The sequence below is a fragment of the Nuphar pumila genome, chromosome 12 (assembly GCF_984573655.1).
Source record: "Nuphar pumila chromosome 12, dmNupPumi1.hap1.1, whole genome shotgun sequence".
Taxonomy (NCBI): domain Eukaryota; kingdom Viridiplantae; phylum Streptophyta; class Magnoliopsida; order Nymphaeales; family Nymphaeaceae; genus Nuphar; species Nuphar pumila.
Window position 1 is genome coordinate 64,514,983 of NC_143260.1, and position 18,688 is coordinate 64,533,670.

General features: G+C 37.7%; 1 protein-coding gene across 1 annotated transcript; it reads left to right on the forward strand.

Annotated features, from left to right (window-relative positions):
* Positions 1 to 627: 627 nt before the first annotated feature.
* Positions 628 to 1,872, forward strand: LOC149820995 (uncharacterized). The gene is made up of 2 exons (XM_089983419.1): positions 628 to 858; positions 1,681 to 1,872. Exons 1-2 carry the CDS (start codon positions 637 to 639, stop codon positions 1,765 to 1,767), a joined length of 309 nt encoding a protein of 102 aa, XP_089839545.1. The 5' UTR covers positions 628 to 636; the 3' UTR covers positions 1,768 to 1,872.
* Positions 1,873 to 18,688: the final 16,816 nt, after the last annotated feature.

Genomic DNA, 18,688 nt, shown 5'->3' on the forward strand with positions numbered 1-18,688 from the left:
GCAAAAAAAGCATCTGGCGTAGTAGATGATCCATTACTGTGGAAGGGCCATGGTCCTATTACTATCAGGAGAGATTACTGGGATGAAATGTGCGATATGTGGGCGGGAGATGCATTTAAAAATCGCTCTGCGAAGGCTTCACAAAATCGATCGAAGATGCCCGAAGCCCATCTACACACAGGTGGATCTAAGACATTTGGGAGCCACCTAAAGAAAATGGTAACTCATCAATATATAATATTAATTTTATAAGTATAGTTGCAAATTTGTGTACTAAATCTTTTGTCATTTAACTTCGCAGGAAGCAGAAAAAGGAGGCAGTGTACCATATAAGGATGTGTTTGTAGAAACACATAAACGGAAGACCACGGGAGTCTTCGTATCAGAGAAGGCGAGAACGACAACGGTATGTATTAATTCTATTAATAATCATTGCAATATATATGCAAGTCATCATAATGTTATCATTAATTATTAATGAATACTTTAAACATTATTTTGTAGGAGGCATATGAGCAACAAATGGTAGAGCGATATGGTGAAGACGCTACTCAGCATCCATCATTTTATCCTACAGCATGGGTGACTGCAGCAGGTGAACCCAAAAAAGGTCGCGTGTTCGGGTTTGGGAGTAATATGAACACTTCACCAGTTATTGGTTCTTCCAGTTACGGCTCACCAACTTCTTGCGCCGACATAAGCTCCAAGCAGCCGACTATTCTTTCCGGTGATGATGTATGCGAGATCATTAATGAATCACTGAATAACTACTTCCAATACACCGTCGCCCCCTTTCTCCGAAATGAGATCAAGGCCGCTGTTCAGGATAGGGGATCTTCGATTCCAGGTCCCTCTCAGGTATAATCACATATATAGTTTTTTTGACTATCTTAAAGCACATCTGAGCATGGTAGAATCACATATAGAGTTTTTCTAGATGCCTTAGAACACATATGAACATGCTATAATCACATATTCAATTTTTTTACTGCCTTAGCACACATATGAGCATGATAGAATCACATATATATATATTTAACTTTTTGTCTGTCTTAGAGCACATATGAGCATGATAGAATCACATATAAAGTTTTTTTGATTGCATTAGAACACATAAGCATGCTATAATCACATATTCAGTTTTTTTACTGCCTAAGAACACATATGAGCATATTATAATCACATATTCTGTTTTTTGACTGCCTTAGCACACATATGAACATGCTATAATAACATATAGAGTTTTTTAACTGCCTTAGAACACATATGAACATGTTATATATCATTTATGATAGAATCACATATAAAATTTTTGGCTTTGCCTGCCTTAGAGCACATATGAGCATGCTATATTCACATATTCAATTTTTTTACTGCCTTAGCACACATAAGAGCATGATCGAATCACATATATAGTTTTTTGCTTGCCTTAAAGCACATCTGAGCATGGTAGAATCACATATAGAGTTTTTTTATATGCCTTAGAACACATATGAACATGCTATAATCACATATTCAATTTTTTGACTGCCTTAGCACACATATGAGCATGATAGAATCACATATAGAGTTTTTTTATTGCCTTAGATCACACATGAGCACATGATAGAATCACATATAGTGTGTAATTTATTTCATTATATTTTGTTTATCAATACTGACTGTTCTTTTCTTGTGTAGGCTGCTAGCGATAATCAGGGTAGTGGAGCTGAAGGGACAGATAAAGACAATGAACAAGAAGACGCACAAAATCTTGGCGATGATTAGAGGACTGTGTTGAAGAAGTTCTATTTTTTTTATTTTTCCTAATTGTAATTGTTGAATTGTAAATAATTAAACTTCTTAGTTTTAAGGTGGAACGATTAATTATTATAGATACTTGTTATATGAATTTTTTTGTGTGGTTTGTTTTTTATTTACAGGAAATATAAATTGTACAGGAAATATAAATTGTACAGTTCTCCGTAATTAATTTTTAAATAAATTTTTTTTGATTTTTTTTCGTTTTTGCGACGGATTAGCGACGGATGATTCCGTCGCTATTCATATTAATCTAGCGACGGCTTAGCGACGGAATTAAATCCGTCGCCACGCCGTGGTCGCCGTTTAGTACCGGCGGATTGGCGACGGAATATAGCGCTCGTTATTCCGTCGCAATTAGCGACGGACTTGGCGACGGAATAATTCCGTCGCCAGTTAGCGTCGAAATATTCGCGACGTAAGCATACTGTCGCCGCGTTGTCGCTAATCCGTCGCTAACATGGTTAGTGACGGATTAGCGACGGATTAGCGACGAAAGGTGGTCGTCGCTAATTTACTGCTCTGTTGTAGTGAAAAAATATCTGAAACTCCTGATATAAGTGTTTCAAATCTGGGAAAAATCAGGATATCGAAAGTCCTGTAATTTAAAAACCAGAAAAAGAGGTTTTCGCAAAACGCTTAAAAATCAGACCAAATCAACTCCGAAAGAGCTGAAATTTGGTCTGCAGTTAGATAACACGTCACTTAAGTGAACAGAAAAAGAATTTTTGGAAAACACAAAATTTTTGCACATAAAATAACGCTTGTGCGACAGGGCAAAAATCGGGTTTTTCTTTGAGTGCACTATTCACTTTATGAATCTATTTAAACACTATAAAATGCAAATTAAACCTAATGCAATCTAAATGACACTGAATAACAGAGTATATGCAGATGAATATTACAATTATGCCAAATGTATGATGAACGAAATACGATAAGCAAATTATGACTAAAGCTACGTTAACTAACGATGCAAATGCAACTATGCTACTCAAGGAAATGCAATTCGAACTACTATGTTAAATAATAACTAACTACAAGTAAAACAATCACAAAACACAGCTCACACACACAAAACAAATACAATATACGCACACCCACTTCTACACTAAAACTAAATTAAATAACTAAACTAATTAGTCTAAAAATCAAAATAAATAACAACTAAATGAAATTAATCCACTAAAGAACAAAGGCTAGGGTTAGGGTTTACTCGGTTGACTCAACTAGGCTCGGCTTTGACTTTACTAAGTTCAGGTTGGCTTGGATGAGCTCGGTTTGGATTAGGTAGGCTCGGTTTGAGTTAGGTTGGGGGAGATAGGCTCGGGCTAAGGTTGACTCGACTTGGACTAAGGTTCGATTTGACTTAGACACATGGCACACCTAACTAAGTCAACTAGGTTGACTAGGTTAGGTTAGGTTTCCAATAGGTAGGTTCGGTTGACTCAAGTTTAGGGTATGTTTACCTTGACTAGACTCAAGTGGGTTTAGACTAGGTTTTGACTTAGGTTAGGTAGGCTCCGTTGACCTAAGCCTAGGTTGGATTTGACTTGGACTAATGTTGACCCGACTAGGCTTGACCTAACTAGTTGGGTTCGGTTGACTGAGCATTGGGTTCGGTTTGGTCTATGACTTGACTTAGGCTTGGGTTTTGACTAAGTTAGGTTTAACTAAAACTAGGTTGGACTCGGTTTAGGGTTGACTTAGTCAACTAGGTTCGGGTTGACTCACTAGGTTTAGACAAGGTCTTGACTTAGGTTAGGAAGACTGACTCAATGCTAATTAATTAATAAAAGAAAACGATAATCAATAAAGGTATTTAATTTAAATCTAATACACGTCTAACTAGAAATCAATTACTTAATAAAGACTATCTACCTAATTATTGACTAAATTACTAACCTAACTTAACTACACGATTTTTTCAAAAAACCTAAACTAAGGCAACTATGACTAAATTAATTAGGCCCTACTCTAATTTAATTCACTAAGGAAGGTTAAATAAAAGGAAGGAAAGGTGCATTAATGACTTTTAGAAAATTGGAATATCAAAAACCGTCTAACCCCATTAGGAATGGCATTAAAATGCAAATTGGGAAGTGGAAACGTCCAGCCTAGAGAACCCTACGGATTTGGCTTTCCAAAAAAATTTAAAAGCACATATTTCTTTCTTGAAAACATAGCCTCTCACTTGGGAAATTCAATAAATTTTCAAATCACTTTCCAAAGTTCACTTCGTAACTCCCTTACAATAAATAATCAGAATTTAATGCTTTCTTTCTTTACTCCACACGATTTTTGAAAATTCAATTCTTTCCAAGAAAAAGTTTCCAAAATTTAAGTCATTAATGGCCCTTCTTCTAAAAAAAAACGTCTAGACTAAAGGAAAATTACTCTAGGCTAAGGAATTTAAACTCACTTAGGATAATGAAAAGACCTAATTGAAGAACATGATTTTCTAGAATTAAATGCTATCCTAATTCCAAAACTTACCTAAATGACCCCTAAAAACGGCTAAGGCAATAACCCTAATACATTGAACCTAGACAACCTAGTTAACCTACCTAATTGCAATTAATGCTTTCTAAAAAATTGACCTAGAGCTCAATTGGAGCTCTAATGGCTGCCGCCCCTCCTTGGGGAAGAAGAAGACCAACAAAAAACAAAAATACAAATAAAAAAATGCGATTAAACTAAGTAACAAATAATTTGATAAAACTAAATTAAAATATAATAAAAAAAACTCCTAATTACACAAATGCAAACATGAACAACACTATGCTGAAATTTATTAAAAACATAGAGAAAATAAAACTCGATTTTTGTAATTTTTTCTTTCAATCAAAGGAAACTACCTAAAAATTAAAAACACAAGGAAAACAAGGATTCAAACAACTCTAAAACGATGAATTTGACTCACCCAACTCCACTAGACTGTTAACAAACACAAAAACAGAAAATCACACGAATAATACAAAAGAAGCAACTACACTTGCATGATTTTAATCATTCCTTCACGATTTTATCAAAAATCCTTCATGTGACACCTAATAAATTCATTTTCCTAAAACGAAAAATAAAAGGTACTGAAATAACAAAACTCACACACAACAAACAGCACTACTACTGAAAAATAAAAAATAAAAAACATGAACAATTTTCTAAAAACACAAGAATCGGCTAGAGATAGTCTAGCCGATTTTGGTATTTTTCTTTTCAATTTAATAGAAACACATAACGAACACTTCCAACGATTAATTTGAATCAAAATGAATGAATTTTTTATTGGATTTTCTGTAAAACAGCACCAAGAACACCTATGACAAACTTGAAGAATCGGCTAGATGAAGATCTAGCCGATTTTCAGAATTTGGTTGAAAAATCTAAAAAAACTCGATTCAAATGAATCAATCAAACAAATAAACCTAAGCTAACGTGCTGGCCTATGCACAAAATCTAATCTAAGGTTGAAACAAAAAGAAAAATAAGAAACACACAGAAAATAAAAAAATAAAATCAAACACTCAATTTCGGTTTTAGCTAGAAGAGAAGGAAGAAGAAGACCTACCTCTTCGAAGATCCGACGACCGGGGGGATGAAGAAGAGCGGACTGTGGCTTGATCTCGACGTCCTAAATAGTTCGAGAATGCTGAACTTCACCAAAGAACAGAACTTTTGCAGCTGCTACACGTTGGAGATCCACCGAAGATGGAGTATGTGCCGATTCTCGATCGGAGGGTGTAGAAAACCGGATGGAGGTAGGGCCGGCTCACCTTGTTGGTGTGTTTCGCACTCCCACACAAGGTTAGTAGTCTCCACCTCTGCTACACCTGCAAAAGTACAGAAAAATGGTGAAAATACAACAAGGAAAAAGAAAGAAATGAAGAGAAAACACAAGGGAGATCGAAATATGCTTGGAACCCAAGCATAAACCGGTCTTCAATGGCCAAAACGTGGGAGAATGGAGGGGAAGGAGCTGCTGGAGTTAGAAGCACTGCAGCGGCGTCCAAACAAAGCCAAAGACGCCTAGGGTTCTTCAAAAAAAACTATTTATAATTTTGACATTTTTCAGAAAGAGGTTTAAAAAATAAAATTTTTCTAGGCGCCACTTTCTGGGGGGTTTTCTGCAAAACTTTTTAAATTGGATATGGATAGGCGTGTGGGTTGGGTTTTGGGCTTTCTAAGAGTTGATCCAAAGTCCAAATAATCTAATTGGGTCGGATATGGATCCGATCCACCTCAAAATTCATGCCCAAACACTGAAATAGCCATAACTCTCTCATTTTAACTCCAATTTTTCTAAAATTCGAACCATAACCCCTTACTATCAAAATACATCTAAACATGGGTTTAAAACCTTAAACTTGTTACAAAATGCATGAAAAACTTATTAACATGATGTGCATTTCATGCTTCATCAAATACCCCCATGCTTGAATGTTTGTTAGACCCTTAACAAACCCTAATTATGCTATGCAACGAAGACAAGAAATGCTAAGCATGAATGCATAATACTAACTCACTTTCGTAGGAATCACGGTTGCATTTAGCGTATGCAACAAGCCCTTTAAACCCCTAGCTTACACTAGTGGACGAGTAAGGTCTCGTGAGGGTTTGCAGAGATGCTACCCACAAACATCAATGAAATGCAAGGATGATTTTTTTTAAAAATATGAGGCTCTTAAGAATGCAGTTGGAACAAATATTTTATGTAATTGACATTCTCAAAACAAGTTTAAAAATCTCATGCCACCACAGTAAAAATTCTTTTCCTTCACTTTTCTAATATTGTAGCTAGTTTATAATTTTTCTCAGAAAGTCAAGTATTCTCATGTTTACTCATTTATTCTCACTTGTATATTTTCTGCACAGTAATACACATATATGCCTAAGCAATGAAAATTTTCTCATTTCGCACATTATCTTTTTTTCTTTCTTTCATTTTTCACCCTTTTTCAAATTTGTTCTCTTGAGCATTCTTCTCACATGAGCACTATTTCGAATAGTCAATTTTCGTGACCCGTGTAGCGAGCTTTGGGTCAGTGAATCCCAGACTGGCCAACCTTAGGGCACTAGATACAAAGTATCCCTCAGACTCAATTGCTCGAGTCACTAGACCTTCTATTCTAATAGTTTACATATAGTCTTCCTCTCGTCATGTGCAATGTCTCTATCTCTTAGGCTTTCTATGCAGTCCATGTAACAAGCTTTCGAATCGGTGGCTCCCAAACCAGCTGGCTTTGGGGCACCAAGTGTAAAACACCCCTCAGATTCTACTTACTCGAACTACAAAGGCCACAGATATCAACTAGACAAGGGGATGATCTCCTTCGTTATCCTTTTCGTTAAGAGACTCAAACACTTCATCTCGTGTCTGAGTTCCACTACTAGGATTCACGAAGACATCAACAACTAAACGTAGTTCTATTCTTTTAAACTCATTTTTCAAAAACATCTTTCCATTGCTTATTTCTTTCACAAAACATACTGTGCATACTTATACTAAAGTGATTCAAAATTTTCTAACAATCAAATACTATCTTTTCTTTGAATTTTCTCATAAATAACTACTCTATTTGACTCAGTTCAGAAAAAAAATTTAAGGGGCTTAAAATTTATAAACTGTTAGATTATGCCAAAAACAATCATATATGCTACAATTTGTTCTCAAATGCCTACTTTAATTACCAGTCATAAAAAAAAAAATTGAATTTTTTTTGCATGTAAACCACCCCCCCATGCTTGAATGACACTGTCCCTACTGGCATACAAAATATATAACAATATGATGCACATACACTAAAAGACCATAAGAATATGGGAGAAAGGATAGATACAACCTGATCTGCTTTGAGCTTCTGAAGTTGAATTTCATCTGATCTTTGAATTCTTTGAAAGCTCTTCTTTGTATCTAGTAACTTGATATACTAAGTGTTAGATTCATCCTGCATACATCAAAACAAAAGTTAGCAAATATGAAATAAAATACTGAATAAAGAAAAATACTGAAATGAAAAAAAAAACTAATGTACATATGATACATCCCTCTAGTTGAATCCTCATGCCTTCGCGAGATGCACTATCTCACACTCACCATCCTGCAAGGAATCTGAAATAAAGGGCTTCAATCTTTGCCCATTCACCTTGAATGTACCTTGGGTCATAGGATCGAATAATGTCACTGCTCCATGGGGAAATACTTCTTTCACAATGTAAGGATCTGTCCATCTCGATCTCAACTTCCCTGGGAATAAATGCAAACGAGAATTATATAGCCACACTTTCTGATCTGGCTCAAACACTTTCCTGGCAATATGCTTATCATGAAATGCTTTCGTGCGAGCTTTATATAATTTGGCATTCTCATACGCATCATTCCTGAGTTCCTCTAATTCTGAGAGCTGGAGTGCTCTCTCTTTGCGAGCCTGGGTAAGGTCAAAATTCAATTTCTTGATAGCCCAATACGCTCTATGCTCTAGCTCGACAGGAAGATGGCATGATTTCCCGAATACAAGGCGATACAAGGACATGCCAATGAGAGTCTTAAATGCAGTTCTATATGCCCAAAGTGCATCATCTAAGCGCTGGGACCAATCTTTGCGGTTCGGGCGAACTGTCTTTTCTAAAATTCGCTTCATCTCCCTATTGGACACTTCAACTTGTCCACTAGTCTGCGGATGATACGGAGTGGTGAATCTATGATTGACAGAATATCTTCTCAGCAGAGAAGCTATCTGTACATTCCTAAAATGCTTGCTACCATCGCTAATCATCGCACGTGGCACACCAAAACGACTGAAAATGTTGTGCTTAATGAACTTAAGCACTACTCTATGATCATTGGTCTTGGTTGCCACAGCCTCGACCCACTTGGACACATAATCAACCGCCACCAGAATGTATAAATTTCTGAATGAAGGCGGAAATGGTCCCATGAAATCAATGCCCCAAACATAAAAAATCTCGACTATCAAAATCGGAAGCAAGGGCATCATGTTCCTCTTGGACATGTTCCCAATCTGCTGACATCGAAGACATCGCCTACAAAACTCATGAGCATCCCTGTGGAATGTGGGCCAATAAAATCCTAACTGCAAAACTTTTACAGCCGTCTTCCTACTGCTAAAATATCCTCCACAGGCTAATGAATGGGAAAAATTCAGAATGGACTGGTACTCCTCCTCTGGAACACATCTCCTAATGATCTGGTCTGCACAGTATCTAAACAACTCTGGTTCATCCCAATAATAGTGCCTCACCTGAGATAGGAATCTCTCACGCTCATTCTTGTTCCAATGCTCAGGTATCTGCCTCGAAACCAGATAGTTCACAATATCTGCAAACCAGAGTAACTGTGATGTCCTAACTGTCATGATCTGCTCGTCCGGGAAAGAATCACTGATCGGCCTATGATTCTGCGTGGTCTCTACGATCAGTCTGGAAAGATGGTATGCTACTACATTCTCGCTTCTCTTCTTATCTCGAATCTCGAGATCAAACTCCTGTAGTAGTAGAACCCAACGAATCAATCTCGGTTTGGTGTCTTTCTTATTCAACAGATATTTCAATGCAGCATGGTCAGAATAGACAACCACCTTCGAACCGAGTAAATAGGACCTGAACTTGTCCAATGCGAAAACTACTGCAAGTAGCTCCTTCTTTGTCGTAGTATAATTCATCTGAGCATCAGACAGAGTTCTACTAGCATAGTAGATCACATAGGGCTTCCTATCAATGCGTTGTCCTAAAATAGCCCCTATAGCATAATCAGATGCATCACACATAATTTCAAATGGGAGAGTCCAATCCGGAGGTCTCAAAATAGGTGCAGTAATCAAGGCCTCTTTAAGAATCTCAAAGGCCTTCATACAATCCTCACCGAAAACAAAGGGCTGATCTTTCTCGAATAAAGTACATAGCGGTCGCGAGATTTTACTGAAATCTTTTATGAATCGCTTATAAAAACCCGCATGCCGTAAAAATGACCGAATCTGCCTCACAGAGGTGGGTGGAGTCAAACGGGAAATGGATTCCACCTTCGCTCTGTCAACCTCAATGCCTCGCTTGGACACAATGTGTCCAAGCACAATCCCCTCCTGGACCATAAAATGGCTCTTTTCCCAACTAAAGACAAGATTTGTCTCCGCACACCTACTCAGTACTCGAGTAAGTTTTTGGAGGCAATCTTTAAAAGAAGAGCCATACACTCAAAAGTCATCCATGAAAACTTCCATCACATCATCTATCATGTCTGAGAAGATAGCAAGCATGCACCTCTGAAAAGTGGCCGGGGCATTGCAGAGCCTAAACGGCATACGTTTAAACGCGAAGGTGCCATAAGGACATGTAAATGTAGTCTTCTCCTGGTCGTCAGGATGGACAGCTACCTGATTGTATCCTGAATATCCGTCTAGAAAACAGTAGTAGCTCTGTCCTGCGAGTCTCTCTAAGATCTGATCAATGAATGGCAATGGAAAATGATCTTTCCTAGTTGCCACATTCAGCTTCCGATAATCGATACAGACTCGCCATCCTGTAGTGGTCCTCATCGGAATTCTCTCACCCTTCTCGTTCTCAACCACAGTGAGTCCTGACTTCTTCGGCACAACCTGAATCGGACTGACCCACTGGCTATCAGAAATAGGGTAAATGATTCCGGCATCCAACCACTTCACCACCTCGTTCTTCACCACTTCCTTCATGTTGGGATTTAGCCTTCTCTGCATATCCCTAACTGGCTTGACTTCCTCATTACAATGAATTCTATGCATGCAAAATAAAATATCAATCCCCTTCAGATCAGAAACTCCCCAGCCAATCGCTGCCTTGTGCTCTCGAAGAATAGTCAGCAATTTCTGCTCCTGCTCCTCAGTGAGCAGGGACGAGATGATCATAGGCAGAGTCTCCTCATCTCTGAGCTACGCATACTTGAGTGAATCCGGTAAGGGTTTCAACTCGAGTTTCGGAGGTGACTCGATCGAAGACTTGGCGGGGGTCTCCGCAAGTGGTGGGAGAGTCTCAATGATGGCTCCCCAAGGTGGTCTCTCTGACGACACTCTAGACACATCTACACTATCTACACCACTATTCTTCTCTATATGATACAACTCTAAAGAATCCTCAGTGATATACAACTCGGGCTGCTCCTCCACTAACTCATGTGCAATATCTACATGAAAGCAGTCCATGTCTCCCGCTGGTCCCATCGCGGCATTGAAAATATTCAGCTTGACTTTCCGATTGCCGAATGAGAGATCCATGACTCCAGTTCTACAATTGATGCATGCATTGGCAGTCGCCAAGAATGGTCTGCCTAAAATGATCGGAGTCTGGTGTTGGCTGTCTACTCCTTCCATATCAAGAATAATGAAATCGACTGGGAAATAAAAGTCATCCACCTTAACTAGCACGTCCTCCAAGACACCTCTCGGTACCTTGACAGAACGATCTGCCAGTTGAAGTGTAATCGAAGTCGATCTCATCTCTCCTAGCCCGAAAGAATCAAATAAATACCCTGGCAGAATGTTCACACTTGCTCCAAGATCGAGCAATGCGCGTTCTATCCGGATGTTCCCTATGGTACACGCAATGATAGGGGCTCCAGGGTCCTTGAGCTTTGGTGGTGTCTGATGCTGAAGTACTGAACTCACCTGCATAGTAAGATGGACCCTATTAAGAACTCTCTCTCTAGATTTAAGCTTCTGCATACATAGTTCCTTAGGAATTTGGCATATGCCGACACCTGCTGAATCGCATCGAGCAAAGGTAGGTTGATCTGTACATGCTTGAATATGTCGAGCATGTCCTGGATCTTCGCACCTGGCTTCCCTCTATATCCAGGAGACTCTAATGCTTTGGGATAGGGTGGTGGGGGAATATACTCTGTTGGCTCCTCCTTTTTGTGAGAAGGCTCACTCCTATCCTTCTTCTGTACTGAAGATGAAGATGATGATGGGGATGGGGATGATAATGATGGCTGAACCGACGTAGGTGAAACAATGGTCTTTGGCTCCTCTATCCTCTCTCTACTCTCTCTCTCTCTGCTCTCGACGTGATACTCACGTCCACTTCTCAGGGCCATAACAGATTTGGCCTGCTGTTGTGTCTCAATATGAAACAGGTTTCCAGTCATCTGGTCCTTGCCCTTCGGGTTCATGACAGCCTGACTCGGCAATGTACCCTCGGGTCTCCTACTAATAGCCTCAGCTAACTGTCCCATTTGTGACTCTAACTTCGCAATGGACTGCGTATGAGAGCTTAATATCTGACTACACTTCTCGAAGGCATTCTGATTAGAGGTTTTCACCTCTTGGAATGCCTGGAGAAGTCTCTTCTCAAAAGATGTCTGCGGGGCAGACTCCTGCTGAATCGAGGGAGTGACTGAAGAAGAAGACTGAGAATAGCTCGGTCTCTGGAATGATTGAGTAAAAGATGGTTGCCGAACTGGCTGAGAGGAAGTAGGCATCTGCATGGAAGACTGTGGATTCTTCCATGAAAAATTAGGATGGTTACGCCAACCCGGATTATATGTCGATGAAAATGGGTTATTCGGCGGTCTGACGTAACCCTGAGCTGCCGAAGGGCACTCAGTGATATCGTGTGCTGGACTGGCACAAAGAGTACACACTTGCTGTGTAGTGGATGGTCCTGAGAGAAGCTGGTCCAGCTTCTTAGCAATCATGTCTACCTTGCACCGTAGTGCAGTAGATGGACCAATCTCAAGAACACCAGCTTTCTTCTGAATGCTGGGCGTGGCTCTATCCGAATGAGAGCTCGAAGCATGGTGTAGGGAAATCTTGGCCAATGTATCAAATAACCTTCATGCTTCGTCCTCGCTCTTCAGCATGAATGTCCCTCCACATTAAGAGTCAATCATCTGACGATTCTTGTCAGACAATCCATTGTAGAAGCTCTGTACCAGTTGCCATTTCGGCACCTGATGATGGGGACATTTCCTGAGGAGATCCTTCAATCTCTCCCAGGTCTCATGAAAGTGCTCACCATCTAGTTCCGCAAAAGTAGTGATGGCTCGACGATACTGGTTCGTACGACCAATGGGAAAGTATTTTCGAAGAAACTCCTGTTGTAACTTCTCCCAAGACTCTATTTCTACAGAATCAAAGGACTTTAGCCAATACTTGGCTTTGTCCTTTAATGAAAAAGAGAATAGAGTCAACCGCAAGGCGTCATCATCGAAATTCTGTATCTTTACCGTAGAACAGATTTCGAGGAATTCATCTAAATGGCGGTAGGGATCCTCGTGACTAAGGCCATAAAAAGATGGGAGCATCTGAATAATGCTGGCCTTAATCTCATAATGAGGCGCTCCTACTTCGGGTCTCCGAATGCAGGATGCCTGAACATAATCTGTGGGAATGAAGTATTCCCGCAGAGGACGTGGATGAGCTGGGGGTGGAGGTGGAGGATCCATGTCAGCCATTGTTGTCGAACTTCGATGAGAATGTAAAATTCTCTCTGGGTTGTCAACAAATGGATGTAATGGGGTTCCTAGACCTCGTCGCCCCTGCATACACTGGTACTAAGACCAGATGTAAGCAAACGACCTAAATCTAAATTTAAACTAACACAAGTACTAAAATGTAAATAAAATAAATAACAGTACTACGAAACAGAGATGCTATCTATCTATGTCAGAATTCTATAACTAAATAAATAAATAGCAAAGTAAACTATTCTAAAATACTAAAACAAATAAATACAGGAAATCACAAACTAAGTTTTTCTAAAACCCACCTGTCTAATCGCTCCTTGCAGAATGAAAATTAAGTGAATCCTAGAAAGAACAGTACGTGAATCCTATATTTACTAACTATGTTAATCCTATATTCACTTACAAATCCTGCTAACTAAAAAGAAAACAACTAATTAACTAACTAAAACAAATTAATAAATCAAACTCTAAGAAATAAAGTAATTAATTCGCCGTTCCCCAGCAACGGCGCCAAAATTTGGTTGATATTTTGAAATGATTTTTTTAAAACAATTATTTTCAATAAAACTTTGGAAAATCATCAACCAAAAGTATAAAAACCGACTTTCCACAAAGTGGTAAGTACGGGTCGAATCCTCAAGGAATGGGAAATAATCAGAGTATTTCTTAAAATTTAATTTATTAATTACAAATGTCAATCTACAATTATAAAGCTAATACAACTACAATTTATCACTAAAATGAAAATGAAAAAACAACTAAGTCTTCTGCTCCACACCAAGGGTATTTCGGTCTTTTCACCAATTATTCGCTCTTCGCACTTGGACAATAACCCTAGAAACTAAATATGCTTTTCAACCTAAAAATGAAGGAAAATACAAAGTTAGTATTTTAATCTAAGAATGAAAACTATAAATGAAACTAAGTCTAATTTTATGAAATTAATAAAACAATTTCTAATTATCAGACAATAATTAAATAAAATACTAAACTAATTCTAAATTTAGCTAAACTAATTATAATAATGCTGTATGATGATTATGCAGCTCTCAAAATGCAGAAACTACTGAAAACAGGTCTAAAATGCTGAAACTATGGAAATTACGAAAATGCCCCTAACTAATGTAAAATAGATTTCTGACAAGTTATCGGAAAACCACTGTTTGACAAGGCAAACAAGGTCCGATTTTCCCGAAACTTATTCTGTTCTGCAACTGACAGATTAAACAATCTGACAATTTTTACAGAATGAAAAAACAATATTTGGAACTCCAGATATAAGCGTTTCAAATCTGGGAAAAATCAGGATATCGAAAGTCCTGTAATTTAAAAACCAGAAAAAGCGGTTTTCGCAAAATGCTTAAAAATCAGACCAAATCAACTCTGAAATAGCTGAAATTTGGTCTGCAGTCAGATAACACGTGACTAAAGTCAACAGAAAAAGAATTTTTGGAAAACACGAAATTTTTGCACATAAAATAACGCTTGTGCGACAGGGAAAAAATCAGGTTTTTCTTTGAGTGCACTATTCACTTTATGACTCTATTTAAACACTATAAAATGCAAATTAAACCTAATGCAATCTAAATGACACTGAATAACAGAGTATATGCAGATGAATATTACAATTATGCTAAATGTATGACGAACGAAATATGATAAGAAAATTATGACTAAAGCTACGTTAACTAACGATGCAAATGCAACTATGCTACTCAAGGAAATGCAATTCAAACTACTATGTTAAATAATAACTAACTACAAGTAAAACAATCACAAAACAAAGCTCACACACACAAAACAAATACAATATACGCACACCCACTTCTACACTAAAACTAAATGAAATAACTAAACTAATTAGTCTAAAAATCAAAATAGATAACAACTAAATGAAATTAATCCACTAAAGAACAAAGGCTAGGGTTAGGGTTCACTCGGTTGACTCAACTAGGCTCGACTTTGACTTTACTAAGTTCGGGTTGGCTTGGATGAGCTCGGTTTGGATTAGGTAGGCTCGGTTTGAGTTAGGTTGGGGGAGATAGGCTCAGACTAAGGTTGACTCGACTTGGATTAAGGTTCGATTTGACTTAGACACACGACACACCTAACTAAGTCAACTAGGTTGACTAGATTAGGTTAGGTTTCCAATAGGTAGGTTCGGTTGACTCAAGTTTAGGGTATGTTTGACTAGACTCAAGTTTAGGGTATGTTTGACTAGACTCAAGTGGGTTTAGACTATGTTTTGACTTAGGTTATGTAGGCTCCGTTGACCTAAGCCTAGGTTGGATTTGACTTGGACTAATGTTGACCCGACTAGGCTTGACCTAACTAGTTGGGTTCGGTTGACTGAGGATTGGGTTCGGTTTGGTCTATGACTTGACTTAGGCTTGGGTTTTGACTAAGTTAGGTTTAACTAAAACTAGGTTGGACTCGGTTTAGGGTTGACTTAGTCAACTAGGTTTGGGTTGACTCACTAGGTTTAGACTAGGTCTTGACTTAGGTTAGGTAGACTGACTCAATGCTAATTAATAAATAAAAGAAAACGATAATCAATAAAGGTATTTAATTTAAATCTAATACACGTCTAACTAGAAATCAATTACTTAATAAAGACTATCTACCTAATTATTGACTAAATTACTAACCTAACTTAACTACATGATTTTTTCAAAAAACCTAAACTAAGGCAACTATGACTAAATTAATTAGGCCCTACTCTAATTTAATTCACTAAGGAAGGTTAAATAAAAGAAAGGAAAGGTGCATTAATGACTTTTAGAAAATTGGAATATCAAAAACCGTCTAACCCCATTAGGAATGGCATTAAAATGCAAATTGGGAAGTGGAAACGTCCAGCCTAGAGAACCCCACGGATTTGGCTTTCCAAAAAAATTTAAAAGCACTTATTTCTTTCTTGAAAACATAGCCTCTCACTTGGGAAATTCAATAAATTTTCAAATCACTTTCCAAAGTTCACTTCGTAACTCCCTTCCAATAAATAATCAGAATTTAATGCTTTCTTTCTTTACTCCACACGATTTTTGAAAATTCAATTCTTTTCAAGAAAAAGTTTCCAAAATTTAAGTCATTATTCTTCTAAAAAAAACGTCAAGACTAAAGGAAAGTTACTCTAGGCTAAGGAATTTAAACTCACTTAGGATAATGAAAAGACCTAATTGAAGAACACGATTTTCTAGAATTAAATGCTATCCTAATTCCAAAACTTACCTAAATGACCTCTAAAAACGGTTAAGGCAATAACCCTAATACATTGAACCTAGACAACCTAATTAACCTACCTAATTGCAATTAATGCTTTCTAAAAAATCGACCTAGAGCTCAATTGGAGCTCTAATGGCTGCTGCCCCTCCTTGGGGAAGAAGAAGACCAACAAAAAACAAAAATACAAATAAAAAAATGTGATTAAACTAAGTAACAAATAATTTGATAAAACTAAATTAAAATATAATAAAAAAAACTCCTAATTACACAAATGCAAACATGAACAACACTATGCTGGAATTTATTAAAAACATAGAGAAAATAAAACTCGATTTTTGTAATTTTTTCTTTTAATCAAAGGAAACTACCTAAAAATAAAAAACACAAGGAAAACAAGGATTCAAACAACTCTAAAATGATGAATTTGACTCACCCAACTCCACTAGACTGTTAACTAACACAAAAAAAGAAAATCACACGAATAATACAAAAGAAGCAACTACACTTGCATGATTTTAATCATTCCTTCACGATTTTATCAAAAATCCTTCATGCGACACCTAATATTCATTTTCCTAAAACGAAAAATAAAAGGTACTGAAATAACAAAACTCACACACAACAAACAACACTACTACTGAAAAAATAAAAATAAAAAACATGAACAATTTTCTAAAAACACAAGAATCGGCTAGAGATAGTCTAGCCGATTTTGGTATTTTTCTTTTCAATTTAATAGAAACACATAACGAACACTTCCAACGATTAATTTGAATCAAAATGAATGAATTTTTTATTGGATTTTCTTTAAAACAGCACCAAGAACACCTATGACAAACTTGAAGAATCGGCTAGATGAAGATCTAGTCGATTTTCAGGATTTGGTTGAAAAATCTAAAAAAACTTGATTCAAATGAATCAATCAAACAAATAAACCTAAGCTAACGTGTGGGCCTATGCACGAAATCTAATCTAAGGTTGAAACAAAAAGAAAAATAAGAAACACACGGAAAATAAAAAAATAAAATCAAACACTCAATTTCGGTTTTAGCTAGAAGAGAAGGAAGAAGAAGACCTACCTCTTGGAAGATCCGACGACCGGGGGGATGAAGAAGAGCGGACCGTGGCTTGATCTCGATGTCCTAAATAGTTCGAGAATGCTGAACTTCACCAAAGAACAGAACTTTTGCAGCTGCTACACGTTGGAGATCCACCGAAGATGGAGTATGTGCCGATTCTCGATCGGAGGGTGTAGAAAACCGGATGGAGGTAGGGCCGGCTCACCTTGTTGGTGTGTTTCGCACTCCCACACAAGGTTAGTAGTCTCCACCTCTGCTACACCTGCAAAAGTACAGAAAAATGGTGAAAATACAACAAGGAAAAAGAAAGAAATGAAGAGAAAACACAAGGGAGATCGAAATATGCTTGGAACCCAAGCATAAACCGGTCTTCAATGGCCAAAACGTGGGAGAATGGAGGGGAAGGAGCTTATGGAGTTAGAAGCACTGCAGGGGCGTCCAAACAAAGCCAAAGACGCCTAGGGTTCTTCAAAAAAAACTATTTATAATTTTGACATTTTTCAGAAAGAGGTTTAAAAAATAAAATTTTGCTAGGCGCCACTTTCTGGGGGGTTTTCTGCAAAACTTTTTAAATTGGATATGGATAGGCGTGTGGGTTGGGTTTTGGGCTTTCTAAGAGTTGATCCAAAGTCCAAATAATCTAATTGGGTCGGATATGGATCCGATCCACCTCAAAATTCATGCCCAAACACTGAAATAGCCATAACTCTCTCATTTTAACTCCGATTTTTCTGAAATTCGAACCATAACCCCTTACTATCAAAATACATCTAAACATGGGTTTAAAACCTTAAACTTGTTACAAAATGCATGAAAAACTTATTAACATGATGTGCATTTCATGCATCATCAAATACACCCATGCTTGAATGTTTGTTAGTCCCTTAACAAACCCTAATTATGCTATGCAACGTAGACAAGAAATGCTAAGCATGAATGCATAATACTAACTCACTTTCGTAGGAATCACGGTTGCATTTAGCGTATGCAACAAGCCCTTTAAACCCCTAGCTTACACTAGTAGACGAGTAAGGTCTCGTGAGGGTTTGCAGAGATGCTACCCACAAACATCAATGAAATGTAAGGATGTTTTTTTTCAAAAATATGAGGTTCTTAAGAATGCAGTTGG

What these genes read in the sequence shown, in the direction of transcription:
- LOC149820995 (XM_089983419.1), top strand. Translation starts at nt 637, where the DNA reads ATGAACACTTCACCAGTTATTGGTTCTTCCAGTTACGGCTCACCAACT. An exon ending in CGATTCCAGGTCCCTCTCAG is followed by an intron (nt 859 to 1,680) that starts GTATAATCACAT and finishes TTTCTTGTGTAG; the next exon opens with GCTGCTAGCGATAATCAGGG.